The sequence below is a fragment of the Ursus maritimus genome, unplaced genomic scaffold, assembly GCF_017311325.1.
Source record: "Ursus maritimus isolate PB19 unplaced genomic scaffold, ASM1731132v1 scaffold_32, whole genome shotgun sequence".
Taxonomy (NCBI): domain Eukaryota; kingdom Metazoa; phylum Chordata; class Mammalia; order Carnivora; family Ursidae; genus Ursus; species Ursus maritimus.
Genome location: NW_024425786.1, coordinates 25,199,324 through 25,212,056, shown reverse-complemented (window position 1 = coordinate 25,212,056; position 12,733 = coordinate 25,199,324). Strand labels below are relative to the sequence as shown.

The 12,733-nt window shown below is 47.9% G+C and overlaps 1 protein-coding gene across 1 annotated transcript in view; it reads left to right on the top strand.

Moving 5' to 3' along the window:
- Positions 1 to 12,733, top strand: part of CSMD2 (CUB and Sushi multiple domains 2) — a 567,391-nt gene that overhangs the window by 425,126 nt on the left and 129,532 nt on the right. The window contains exon 26 of the mRNA XM_040619227.1: positions 7,922 to 8,124. Coding sequence (XP_040475161.1) covers positions 7,922 to 8,124 — 203 coding nt within the window. The remainder of the gene's footprint in view (positions 1 to 7,921; positions 8,125 to 12,733) is intronic.

The following is a 12,733-nucleotide window of genomic DNA, read 5'->3' as shown; positions in this document are numbered from 1 at the left end:
CTGTGTTAAACCCCGGGGACTTCAGTCCCCCCCATCAGCAAGGTGGCTAAAGTAGCCTGCAGATCGCAGGGTTTTTATAAGGATCCAGCACATATTATTGTGAGTTTTTCAATCATCATCAGCAGCCTCCAGGGCAGAGACAGAGCGTGACGCACAACACACTTCAGCCTGACCTGTGTCGTGTCTGTGGCCCAAAGAGGCAGACACCCATGCGAGCAAGGCTTCTCTGTGAAGGAGTACCTTTCACCTCTTCCCTTCCCTTCAGTGCCTCCCCACTTGGGGACGTTGGGGGGAGTGAGGTCCTCAAAACTGTTTCCAGTTTCTCTAAAGCCAGCGAAGACTGATGCTCCCTGCAGAGGAGCTGCTCAGGCAAGCTTGCCGTCTGCCTGGCCCGGAATTAGCCCCACCGATCAGAGCCTCTGATTAGCATTTTACAGACTTTGATTTCTAGAGGATGAAAACAAGTCTTCAGTAAGAGTCTTAATAAGTGTGGTCGGTTTGACAAAGGAAGTCTTGCCTGGCTCTCATCAAGGATTTCTAATACAAGGGGTCACCACACCCCTGCAGCAGCCCCCCAGCCACCTGCCCTGCACCCACTCGAGCCCCTGCCACTATTCCCATCTGGGCAGCAGGAGTGACCGTAAAATGGAAATCACATCCTGCCAGGCCTCAGTGGGAAAATCCCTCAATGAAACCGAAACTTCCCCCCACCCCACCCCCTCTTGGGGCCCCACCCAACCTGGCCTCCACCCACCCCTCTTGGTCCCCCCATAGCCTCGGCGGCCTCTCTGTTGCTCACACCCTCCAGGCTGGCTGTCTTTGGGGGCCTTTGCACATGCTGCCCTTTACCACAGGAAGCTTCCCCCCACCTCTCGCTCAGCCCTGCTCTTCCCAGGACTGGCACCTGCGAGCCTCTCCCCTTGCTTCCGTGTCTCCTCCTTCCAGAGGGCCTCCCCCAGGAAAGCCGGTCCTCTGTCTCAGCACGCTGCTAACTTCGCCCCAAGTGCCGCCGCAGCTCATTATCGTTTCTAGGGGTTTGTGCGTGAGGGAGTAGTGCCCATGTCCAGAAACAACTGGAAAATGACACCCTGTCTGTCCTCTTCACCATGATCTCCCCGCACCCAGCGCAGGGAGGTGTTGAAACGAATACAGTAAGAGGTCTGGCACTTCAGCCTCTGTCCTTCTGGCTGCCGAGCTGCGTCGTCTCTGCCTGCAGAGGACCTCGGGCTCCCTCCTCTCGCCTCCCCCCTGCCATTCTCTAGACCTCTTCAACGGCAAGCCTTTGACTTTTGCCTGATTATCAGATCAGCCGAGCTGAAGGCAGCGAGCTGGCATTTTTAATTCATGGTCTCAAAGATCAGCCCTTTGACCTTGTGTGTGATTCCCCTGTAAACTATCGATTACTGATAGGGCCTCTCCGGCACACACCTGGCTCCGGCCACAGCCTCTTCCTTCCGGAGGCGCGGGCAGCATTATCAGGGGAAAGAGCGGGAGCACCAAAATTGAATCCGGACTATAATTATATAATGTAATTCTGGCTTGCTCTCAAACCAGCCCTTGACCTTGGGCAAGTTATTCAACCTCCCTGAACCTCCGTATTCTTGTTTTTAAAGATGGGAAGGATGCCACCTACAAAATAAAGATGCTCGTGAGGGCTAAGTGGGACCACGAGAAAGTGCTTTGTACACAGTGGTTGTTATATAAACACTTCCTTTCATCTCCACTCCGTCTCCATATTCTCTCTTCATGGCTTCCTACCAGACCGCTCCTCCTGGAATTTCATTCATTCATTCATGGATTCATTCACTCACTCCTTCAGTTATTCACCCTCTTAACGAAAAGGGGATGAAACCCAGACTCCTTTAACTAGTTCTGGGGCCTCATTTTCTTCCCTCTCTCAGCCCAGCTCTATTGCCTATGACCTCCTGACGCCACTTGAACTCCAGCATGGGAATCACCTTTCTTCCTAGCCCCTTCACCTGCCTCCGCCTCTGGGTCTTGTCTCATATTTTTTTTAAAGATTTTATTTATTCATTTGAGATAGAGAAAGCAAGAGAAAGAGCATAAGGAGGGGGGAGAGGGAGAAGCAGGCTCTCTGCTGAGCAGGGAGCCCGATGTGGGGCTCAATCCCAGGACCCTGGGATCATGACCTGAGCCTAAGGCAGACACTTAACCAACTGAGCCACCCAGGTGCCCCTGTCTCATGTTATTAATGCAAAGAAAACACACTCCCTTTCATGCCATACAAACTTCAAGTCTCATCTCCTCCCTCCTTCCCTGAAAAGTCCAGACCCTGAGAACCTCTCTTTTCTGAGAACATGTCCAGCCACACCACCAGCTTACCTTTTGGTCTGCTCCTGTGGTTGGTGCCAATTTTGCAGTCCACCGAGTAACATGGAGAACGCGGAGAAGGAAGGGGGCAGCTTGGCACAGCGGCGGGTAGGCATGTTTGCTCTGCTTCCTGGGGGGCTCCTTCTTCCTCTTTCCAATCAAGTGTGGGGCCCCAGGCTGCCAGTCTGCTTCCTGCTGAATGCCTGGAAGGGAAGCCCATCTGTCTTTACTCTGTCAGAAGCCCTCAAAGGGGATGCCTGCCAGGGGAACTAGAACCCACACAGCTTCTGGTGTGGAGGACCTGCACCTCTATCTGTAAAAGAGTTTGCTCAGGAAATCCAGGAGATTCACTTGAATCCTAGTAAAACTAATCGGTAACTGAAAAGAAACACACACACATATCCAACAATAAATACGTAACTAAAAATTAAATCTGATTCAGAATGGAATAAAGAATTTAATAAGTATGCAAAAAGAAAAGCATAACAAAGAAGAAAACCATGAAATTTTACCAATGTAACCTGAATGAAGCCCTAAATAGTTTAAGATATCTATAGTGTTCCTGACTGGGGAGAGTAACGTGAAGGTATCAGTTTGCTCAAATGAATCAATGCTTGTGTGCAATTCCAATCAAAATATCAGTGGGACATTTTTTGGAACTTAATAACTATAAAGTTAATCTCAAAGGATAAATTTGGGAAAATAGCTAAGAAATTTTGGAGGAAAAAATTTGAAGGGGGATTTTCCCTGGCGGAATATGAAATATGAAAACAGAAGTAAGTTGCATAGGTGTGTTTGTGGTACCACAAGTAGCATCCGTAGAGACCAAGGAGGGAGCCCTGGAACTAAGGAGGGCATCTAGAATTAGAGTCATGACCAAAATGACATTTCAAAGCCATGAGGGGAGCCTGGATTATTCAGTGACAAATGTCTTCATTCCCCAGGTATTCCCGAGCACCATCCAAAGTGTCGGGCACATTGTAGGCACTGGGGCCGCCACAGTGAATAACGCCTGGTCCCCACTCACAAAAATTATCTTCTAGTTGGGGAGACAGGTAGTAAATGAATAAACTAAGTATGGACTGTAGTAAATTCTCAGGAGGAAGTAAACAGTATTTTGATAGTCAAAACATGGACGGGGCTACTTTGGACAGGGAGAGCTGAGAGTTATTTGGAGACACAATGAACCTATAAACCTCGAAAAACAGAACTAACAAGGTCTAGAGAAATATTCAAGTTTGGCTTTTTAGTCACTGTGGGAAGAAGAAGGTTTGCCCAAGCATAACAGGACACCCAGTATCCTTTTTTTTTTTTTAAGTTATCTCTTTTTTTAAGAAAAAGCTTTTATTTATTTGAGAGAAAGAGCACAAGCAGGTGGAGCAGCAGGCAGAGGGAGAAGCAGGCTCCCCACTGAACAGGGAGCCCAACGCAGGACTCAATCCCAGGACCCCGGGATCATGCCTGAGCCAAAGGCAGCCACTAAACTGCCGGAGCCACCCAGGCACCCTGACACCAGTATCCTTAAAGGAAAAGATTAGCATATTTGTTACATCAAATGAGTAAGTCCAGGCACACCTGGGTGGCTCATTCGGTTAAGTGTCCGACTCTTGATTTTGGCTCAGGTCATCATTTCAGGGTCCTGGGAGCGAGCCCTATGTCAGGCTCTGTGCTCAGCGAGGAATATGCTTGAGGATTTCTCTCCTTCTCCCTCTGCCCCCACTTACATGCTTGCTCTCTCTATATATAAAATAGATAAATAAGTCTTTTTAAAAAATAAATAAGTCCTACACCAAAATAGACAGCATAAACAAAATTTAAAGGGCAAAAAGACACCAGATGCCAAGAAAAAATATTAGCAATATGTAAAAGAGAAATCAAAATATATAAAAAGAATAAATAAAAATTAGAATTATAGTTAATTGTAAATAGAATTTTAAAAGACAACTCAGTTAAGATGGGTAAAGGTTGTGGAGATCTATAAGTAGGCAATAAATATGTGCAAAGATGTGCAATGTAACTAAATTATCTAGAAACACCAGTGAGATTCCATTTTGGTTTAGCAGATGGGCAAGTGTTTTACTATGGAATATATTTAAACATTGTAATATCTGATGTTGATGAGGCGAAGTTTAGAGAGAAGAGTCACACTGATACCGTTTAGTGGGAATGTAAATTGATTCTCTTAAGAGAATAATTTAGCAGCGTTTATAAAAGATTTTTAAGTGCATACCCATCCCCCCAAAAAAATTCTTCCAACAGTCAACTGAAATATTAACAGATATGTTGAAAGCTATGTAAAGATGGGAATGTTCCTTGCAGTCCGGTGAGATAATGAAATAGAACAATGTCCATTTTTGTAGGACAAGAAATGAAGTATACATATTATGTCCGCGACAGTCTTAAGTGAAAAAAGTGACTTAAAATTATGTAAAATATTGTCCCATTTGGGGAGGGGAATGCATGTGTGCACACTGAAAGAAAGTCTGGAAGGATATGCACCAAGACTAATATCAAGTGAAAAGCTTTGGAGAACAGATTTGTGTGTGTAAGAAAGAGATTTTTTTTAAAAAGTCAGTACATCTACATATTGTGTCTTTTTCTGCCATGAGCATGTCTTGTTTTTATAATTTAAAAAGATATTTTTTAAGGATTTTATTTTATTTATTTGGGGGGGAGAGCCAGTAGGGGGAGGGGCAGAGGGCGAGAGAGAAGCAGACTCCCCGCTGAGCCGGAGCCAGCCACTGTGGGGCTCCACCCCAGGACCCAGAGATCGCGACCTCAGCTGAAACCAAGAGTCAGGTGCTCAACCAACTGAGCCACCCAGGCGCCCCTAAAGAGATATTTTTAAAAGGAGATAGTGATAAATGGATTGGTTTCTGGAACAGGAAAAGGGCACCAGTGGGAAAAGTGGTGAGATCCAAATGAAGCATGGAGCTGAGTCCACAGCAATGCTCCGATGCTGGTTCCTCGGTTGTGACAACAGTGGGAGAAATGGTGAGGGGTCTGCGGGAATTCTCCGTGTTAACTTCGCAACTTTTCTTGAAGTCTAAAATTGTTCCAAAATAAAAATTTGATTAGGAGAGAGAGGCTGGTAGTCAAGTGGCTTCGGCAGCCAGAACTTCTTTGTCCTGGGAGAATCCGGGGTTCCTACTCAGCTGTCTTGCTCTGAGAGCACCCCCCCCCACACATGGAAACCCCTGCCTGGCCTCCTCACATCCCCGGGGATTATCTATGTAAACCAAGCCTGTGTGTAGCCAGTATGCCAAGTTCTGCTCCTGGAAACCAAGATGTAGGCTCACCCTTCCCCCCACCACAACTGGATCAGCCTCTCAAACCTCACAACACACCCCTTACCTTTACCCCCACGCCCCTTTTTCTAAGACTGACTTTCTTAGAGCAATTTAGGTTCAGAGTAAACTTGAGACAAAGGTGCAGAACTGTCCCATTTGCCTGCCATATGCACAGCCTCCCCATTATCAATATCCCCCACCAGGGTGGGACATTTGTTACAAGTGATGAGCCCACACTGGCACATCGTTTTTGCTCAAAATCCATCATTTCCATGAGGGTTCACTCTGATGTTGAACCTTCTACAGATCTGGACAAATGTATGATAACATGCATCCACCCTTGTATCCTAAGAGTGTTTCCACCACCCCAAAGACCCTTTGTGCTCCACTGTTCATCCCTCCCACCCATCCAGCTCCTGGCAAGCAGGGTTTTATTTTTTTTATACCATTTCCATAGTTTTGCTTTTTCCAAAATGTCATACAGGTGGAATCCTACAGTACGTGGCCTTTTCAGAATGTCTTCCGTCACTTAGTTGTATGCATTCAAGTTTCCTCTGTGTCTTTTCATGCTTTTTTAGCTCATTTCCTTTTAGCACTGAATAACATTCCATTGTCTGGATGTACCACAGTTTATCCATTCACCAGCCGAAGGACATCTTGGTGGCTTCCAAGTTTTGGCAATTATGAATACAGCTGCTATAAATATCTGTGGGCAGGTCTTTGTGTGGACCTAAGTTTTCGATTCCTTTGGATAAATACCAAGGAACATGACAGCCAGATGGTATGTTAACTTTTGTCCGAAATGGCCAAACTGGCTTCAGAAGTGGCCCTACCATTTTGCATTCCCACCAGCAGGGTGTGAGAGTTCCTGTTTCCCTCCCCGTCTGCACTTGGTGGTGTCAGTGTTCTGGATTTTGGCCATTCTCATAGGCTTGTAGTGGTATCTCATTGCTGCGTTCATTTGCATTTCCCTGATGACATAGTGGAGTGTCTTTTCATGTGCTGATTCCCCATTTGTCTATCTTTGGTGAGGTGTCTGGTAAGGTCTTTGGCCCATTTTTTAAACAGTCTTACTTGTTTTCTTATTGTTGAGTTTGGGTGGTTTTTTTTTAAGATTTTGTTTATTTATTTGAGAGAGCGAGTACAAGTAGGCAGAGCAGGAGGCAGAGGGAGAAGCAGGCTCCCCCCTGAGCAAGGAGCCGGCAGTGGAGCTCGATCCCAGGACCCTGGGATCATGACCTGAACCCAAGGCAGCTGCTTAACCAACTGAGTCACCCAGGTGCCCCTCTTATTGTTGAGTTTTAAGAATTCATTGTATGTTTGGGGTAACAGCCCTTTATCAAACTGTGTCTTTTGAAAATATTTCCTCCCGGTCCGTGGCTTGTCTGCTCATTTTCTTGACATTGTCTTTTGCAGAAACGAAATTTTTAATCTCAGTGAAGCCCAGCTGATCAGTTGTTTTTTTCACGGATCACGCCTTTGGCGTCGTATCTAGAAGTCTTCCCCACACCCAAGGTCGTGTAGAGTTTCTCCCACGTTCTCTTCTGGGAGTTCATAGCTTTATGTTTACATTTGAGTCTGTGATCCAGTTTGAGGTAACTTTTATGAAGGGCCTCAACTCTACAGCTAGATTCGTTTTTTTGCACGTGGGTGTCCAGTGGCTTCAGCACCCTTTGTTGAAAAGACAGTCTTCGCTGCCTTGTCAAAGATCAGTTGACTGTATTTCTGTGGGTCTGTTTCTGAGCTCTCACTTGCCTGTTCTTTCGCTGATACCCCACTACCTTGGTTACTGCGGCTTTGCCTTAAGTCTTGACACGGGGTAGTGTCAGTCTCCAGTCTCGTCCTTCTTCGGTATCCTCTAGCTGTTCTGGGGCTTGCTCCTCTCCACATGGGCTTTAGAATCAGTTTGTCGATAGCCGCAGAATGGCTTTCTGGGAGTTTGGGGGCATGCCTTCTCAGTGTTCCGCCTCACAGTCTAGAGCGATATGAATGTGGACTCAGGGGGAAGTCTGGGGACCGTTGTGCATGGTGCAGAGACAGGTGGGGTTCAACAGTGGCCACTTGAAGCTCATGATACTCAACAGGGTGCACGAAACCTACCCCCCGCTCACCCCCATCCCCACTCTGAGGGGCCCCCAGTGGGACGAGCAGGCCAGCTGGAAGCCATGAGGATGCTGCCGGACACTGCTTTTTCCTCCTTCTGGCAAGTCTTTCTCGGGTTTCCCACCTCCTCTGACCAGAAGCCCCTGGGAAGAAGGCACTGAGCACAGGGTGACCGCCTTCCTCTTCTCTCTGTTCAGGCTCCACTTCCTGGTGTTTGACACGGAGGAGGTCCACGACGTGCTGCGCATCTGGGACGGGCCTGTGGAGAGTGGGGTCCTGCTGAGGGAGCTCAGTGGCGCGGCCCTGCCCAAGGACCTGCACAGCACCTTCAACTCGGTCGTTCTGCAGTTCAGCACCGACTTCTTCACCAGCAAGCAGGGCTTTGCCATTCATTTCTCAGGTCTGTGCTCACTTCCTGCCCGCCCCCGTCCATCTGTCCTGCGGCATGACACCAGCCCCTCCCCTCCCGTCCCTCCCTTCCTGCAGCCCTCCACTCTTGTAGAGAGTCACTGAGCAGCGGCTCTGTGCCTGGTACCTGGTCAGCACTCGTTCAAATATCTGTGCTGAGCTTCCTCTGCAGGGGAACAGACACTAACGTGCAGATTGATGAGTATCTGGGCGGAGAAATATAAACTATAGTGCTCACCTTGGAGCATCAAGGAAGAAGGATATTCCGGAAAACACAATGCCCAAGCTCAGGTCTGCAGGATGAGGAGACGTTACAGAAGGAAAGACCGGGTTTCAAGCAGGGCGCGGTTGATGATGCCGTGGAGTTGGAGGCGCCCTGGAGTAGGACTTGGTGGGGATCTGTGCATCCCTGTTAGATGAAAAAGAGAGAAACGGCCACCCTATGTGCAAAGAGCATGTGCAGAAGCGCAGGGGCAGGATGAGAGGTTCCAGAATGTGCAGGCTGAAACACGGGGAGCACAGGAGGCACGCAGGCCCCCGTTGACAGCGGTATGGGGCTCTGTTACGGAAGAGCTGCTCTGATATGCCGCACACTCTGGTTCTTAGTCTACTGCGGGTCTCAGGAAGAACCAGAAGCCAAACATGAATGATCTAAATTCAATTAATTATGTACTATAGTAGCCAATTATGGAGGAGCACGGCAAAGAGCTACCAAAAACGGGCAATGCTCACACATCCAAGTCCCGGTATTAGATAATTCATGTGTTGGTCCTGCCTCCCCCTGTGATGCATCGTCTCATCTCCTCTGAAGTGCCTCTTCCATCACTCATCTCCCTGCACAAGTGACTCTGCCTCGGTTTATTTTATGTTTATTATACAGCAGCTGTCTTCATTACCATGTCCTTACTCCACTCTGTGTGTGTGGGGAGAGGGTTGCCATGGTGATTCCAGAGTGAGCCCATGTGGCACCCATGCCATGGCTTTGCCTCCACGGTCTCCCCTATTAGCTAAGGGTGGTTGGGTATATTTCTGGCACCAGGTGGGCTAGAATGGAGTTACAGACCCTGCTTCTAGCTCTTGTGTGCATCTGTTTTCTTCATGGAGATGAGCATTCAACAGGCTGTAGGGCAGATGAGGGCCTCCAGGATTATGTTCCTTTATATCCATTAACTTGCCCGATTAACACTCATGCAAGCTTCGAGAAAGAGCTCCTTGCAGGGTTCACTGGGAGTCTTCTTTCTTGGAATCCTGGCACCCGTTCGCCCATGGAGAGTCTCTGGAGACCACGGGGTAATGCTAAGATTAGGTCCCACCAGGGGGCAACAAGGGAGTCATTTTAGATAAGCATTTCCCCACACCTGTTCCCTGGAGTTCCACGGACTGTTAACTGATGTTGCCGGAGAAAGAACTGTGCACGATCAAGTAATGTGGAGAAGGTGCTTAGGTCAAGGCAAACCCAAAGAGGCTATCTGTTAATTTTGGGACCTCTGAGAACTTTTGGTATGCTAATTTAGCTAGTGAATTCAGAAGGTGTCTGTCTAGTAGGTTACAGTTCCCAAACATATTTGACCATGGATGACTTTTTCCTAGACCATCTCAAGAGACTAGCATTTATGGGACAGACTTTGGAGATTGCTGGGATAAGCCGTAAAGGATCCACGAGCAGCGAGGAGAGTAGAATGCTAAAGAGACAGCTCAGTCCACTCTCTGGGGAAAGGAGTGTTATGAATAATTAAACAAGACATGTATTTTCTCTGACTGTGCCAAGCTAATGGTTATGGCTTTAAAAAAAAAAAAAAAACCCTCTTAATTGCTCTGACAAATTCCCCCATGGATTTGCATTATCTGACCTCCCGTGCACTCTCAGCGTGGCTACGTGGGACAGAGTCCCTGGGCACTGTCGCGAGCCGCGCCTTCACCCAGCAGCTCGGGCTGCTTCCTCACGCATTGCCCAGCCCGTAGAAGTACAATTCATCCTTCAAGGTTCATGTCAAATGCCACTTCCTCCTCATCTCCCCATTCAGAATAAATCGCTGTGGCCTGTGGCACCCCGAGCACTCTACTTCTGTTTCTTTGGCTCGTTGTCAATCCCAGACAGTCTGCCTTGTGTTGGAGGTGGCCACCCCCTCGCCATTCCACAGGCAGCTCTTAGAGAGTCGGGACGCGTCCTGCCGATGAGACTCCGCCTCGGCGTATGCATGCAGCAGGTGCTCACTCGCTGCTTACTGGATAAGCAGGCACGTGGACACCTGCGCACATGAACAGATGGTTTTCTCTAACGCATGGGTGTCCTGAGGCAAGCAGCCCTGGGCATCGCTTAGGTGCATGGAGAGGGGAGCGGGCAAAGCTACCTAGCCTGGGCTCCGGAAAGGCCGAGACAACCTGGCCCGGGGTCCGGGTGTAACTGAGGTTCAGGAAAGGTCACCTTCCCTGTTGCTGTCATCAGTTAGCAAATACCAGGACTCCTCTAGGGAAGGGCGAATGGCTCACCCCATGTTAACTTTATAGTGTGTGTTTGACAGGGGATTGTGCAGAAATGCCAGAGACGATTAGTGCAGGCTTGGCTTTATTAAGTAAACATGACTGTGTAACATCTCACATCCTGTCTGAACCACGTGGACCCAGCGTTTCCCCGGGGCTTTGCCAAGCAGCTCAAATTCAGGAGCCTTAAAGAGAGAAAGTGGGAACAAAGAGGGTGAGGGGGACACTGAAGGAGAGGGAAGCATAGTCGCTGCCACCCGTTGAGCCAGCACCACACGAAGCACTCTGCTAATAATTTTCATGGAAGCCTGAGAGTATGGTGGCCATTATTAATCCATGCTGCAGACATGGGCTCTGAGGCCCAGGGAGGTTTCTCATACAAGGTCATCTAGTTAATAAGCAGCAGAGACTGGATCAAAACCCCCATGCCTGATTCCCAGACCTAGGCTCTTCATCATCGCACTCTGTCGCCTCCTATATAAATAATGTTTCTGAGTATGGTCAGAACAGGGAGCTGTTTTTCTTCCAGGGAATCATTTACATGGGTACAGTGCACTGTAAAGCTAGAGATGAAAGCTAAGTCTGTTTTTAATTGGGAAGGAAGAAGATTGATTCTTATTTGACTTTATAAATAAATTCAGTAAGTGTCAGATGGTGATGATTTGTTCATTTATTTATTCATTCAACAAATATTTACTGAGCATGGCTGTGTGCTGGGTAATGTTCTAGGCCCTAGGGATATCGTTGGAAGCAAAACAGCCGAGGTCTCTGTTCCCGCAGAGATGCACAAGTGATAGTACGATAAAGAGGCAAACGAATTAGCAAGAGTATCACAGATTGTGCAATGAAAAGAGCAAAACGAGATAATGTGACCAAATTGGTGGGAGGGGGTCAAGGGATGAGCCCAGAAGAAGGTGATCTAAGAGGCCATCTGAGGAGGTGATTCAGGAGCTGAAAACTGAATGGTAATATGGAGCTGGCTTAGGAAGGTCTGAGGCACCATCATTCCAGGCGGAAGAACCAGCAGGTGCAAAGGCCCTGGGGAGAAGCAGGGAGGGAACTGAGCTTGCTGTGTCGGAAGATTTTACAGATGTGGCTGGGTATAGTATAGCATATGTAAACAGATGAGCATGCCTGCATTCCAATAAAGCTTTATTTACAGGAACAGGCATAGCGCCAGATCGGACTATGGGCCCTAGTTTATCGTATATTGTTATTGGGTATGAGGTATCAGGTACTATAACTCCAGACTCGTTCACACAATCCTAGATCTTACAGGTGGTGATATTAGTGTGTACAGTTGCCCTGGGCTGTGGCTTCTTGAGCTTTTCCACTGAAGTCCTCCTCAGAGCAGAAGAGAGTGAATGCACAGCCACCTGCCGATCTGGAGGCGGTGGGAGGCTACAGTCTCTTTGAAGCCTCGTGTTTTTGCTGAAGAACACATATGAATTTTACATTCTACTCCCCAATAAATTCATTTGGTTTTGTGCATGCTCTTCTTCCCAAAATTTGGGAGCAGGGGGGAACTGACCCTCCAAACAAATGAATGTTACGGATCCTGTGGCCTCCGGAGCCTCCTGTCGCCGGGGCCTGCTGACCACAGCCTGAACGAGGACATAGGTCGCAGCTGCCCCGATTCTTTCTCTGGACTTTCTCTTCTATCATTTCCTTTTCTCACGATGCACCTGTTCATTCATTCACTCATTCATTCTTTTATTCATTTACTCCTTCCCTCCATTCATTTGACATTCACTTTTAAAGCACACAGTCCATCTTACACTAAGTTAGGTATCAGACTGCGAGTATCTCCCACATTCCCGAGGTTTTGAATGTTTACTACGTCTCGGCCGTGAATATTTATTTTAAACTCTACTTTGTCACTTGCTACAAACATCAGACTTTCCTCTGGTTTCAGTCTGATGGGTCGTTGGGCGTTTGGGCATGGGCTTCACCTGACTGCGGTTCTCCCTGCATCTTCACAACCACTGCTCCGTGTGCAGGGAGATCAGCTCCCCACCCGCTGGCAGACCCTGCTTATCTCTGCTTATCTATGCAACAAGGCGGGTATCATTCAATCGAACCCAACTCACTACTTCTACAATCACAGCTGTGCAATCACA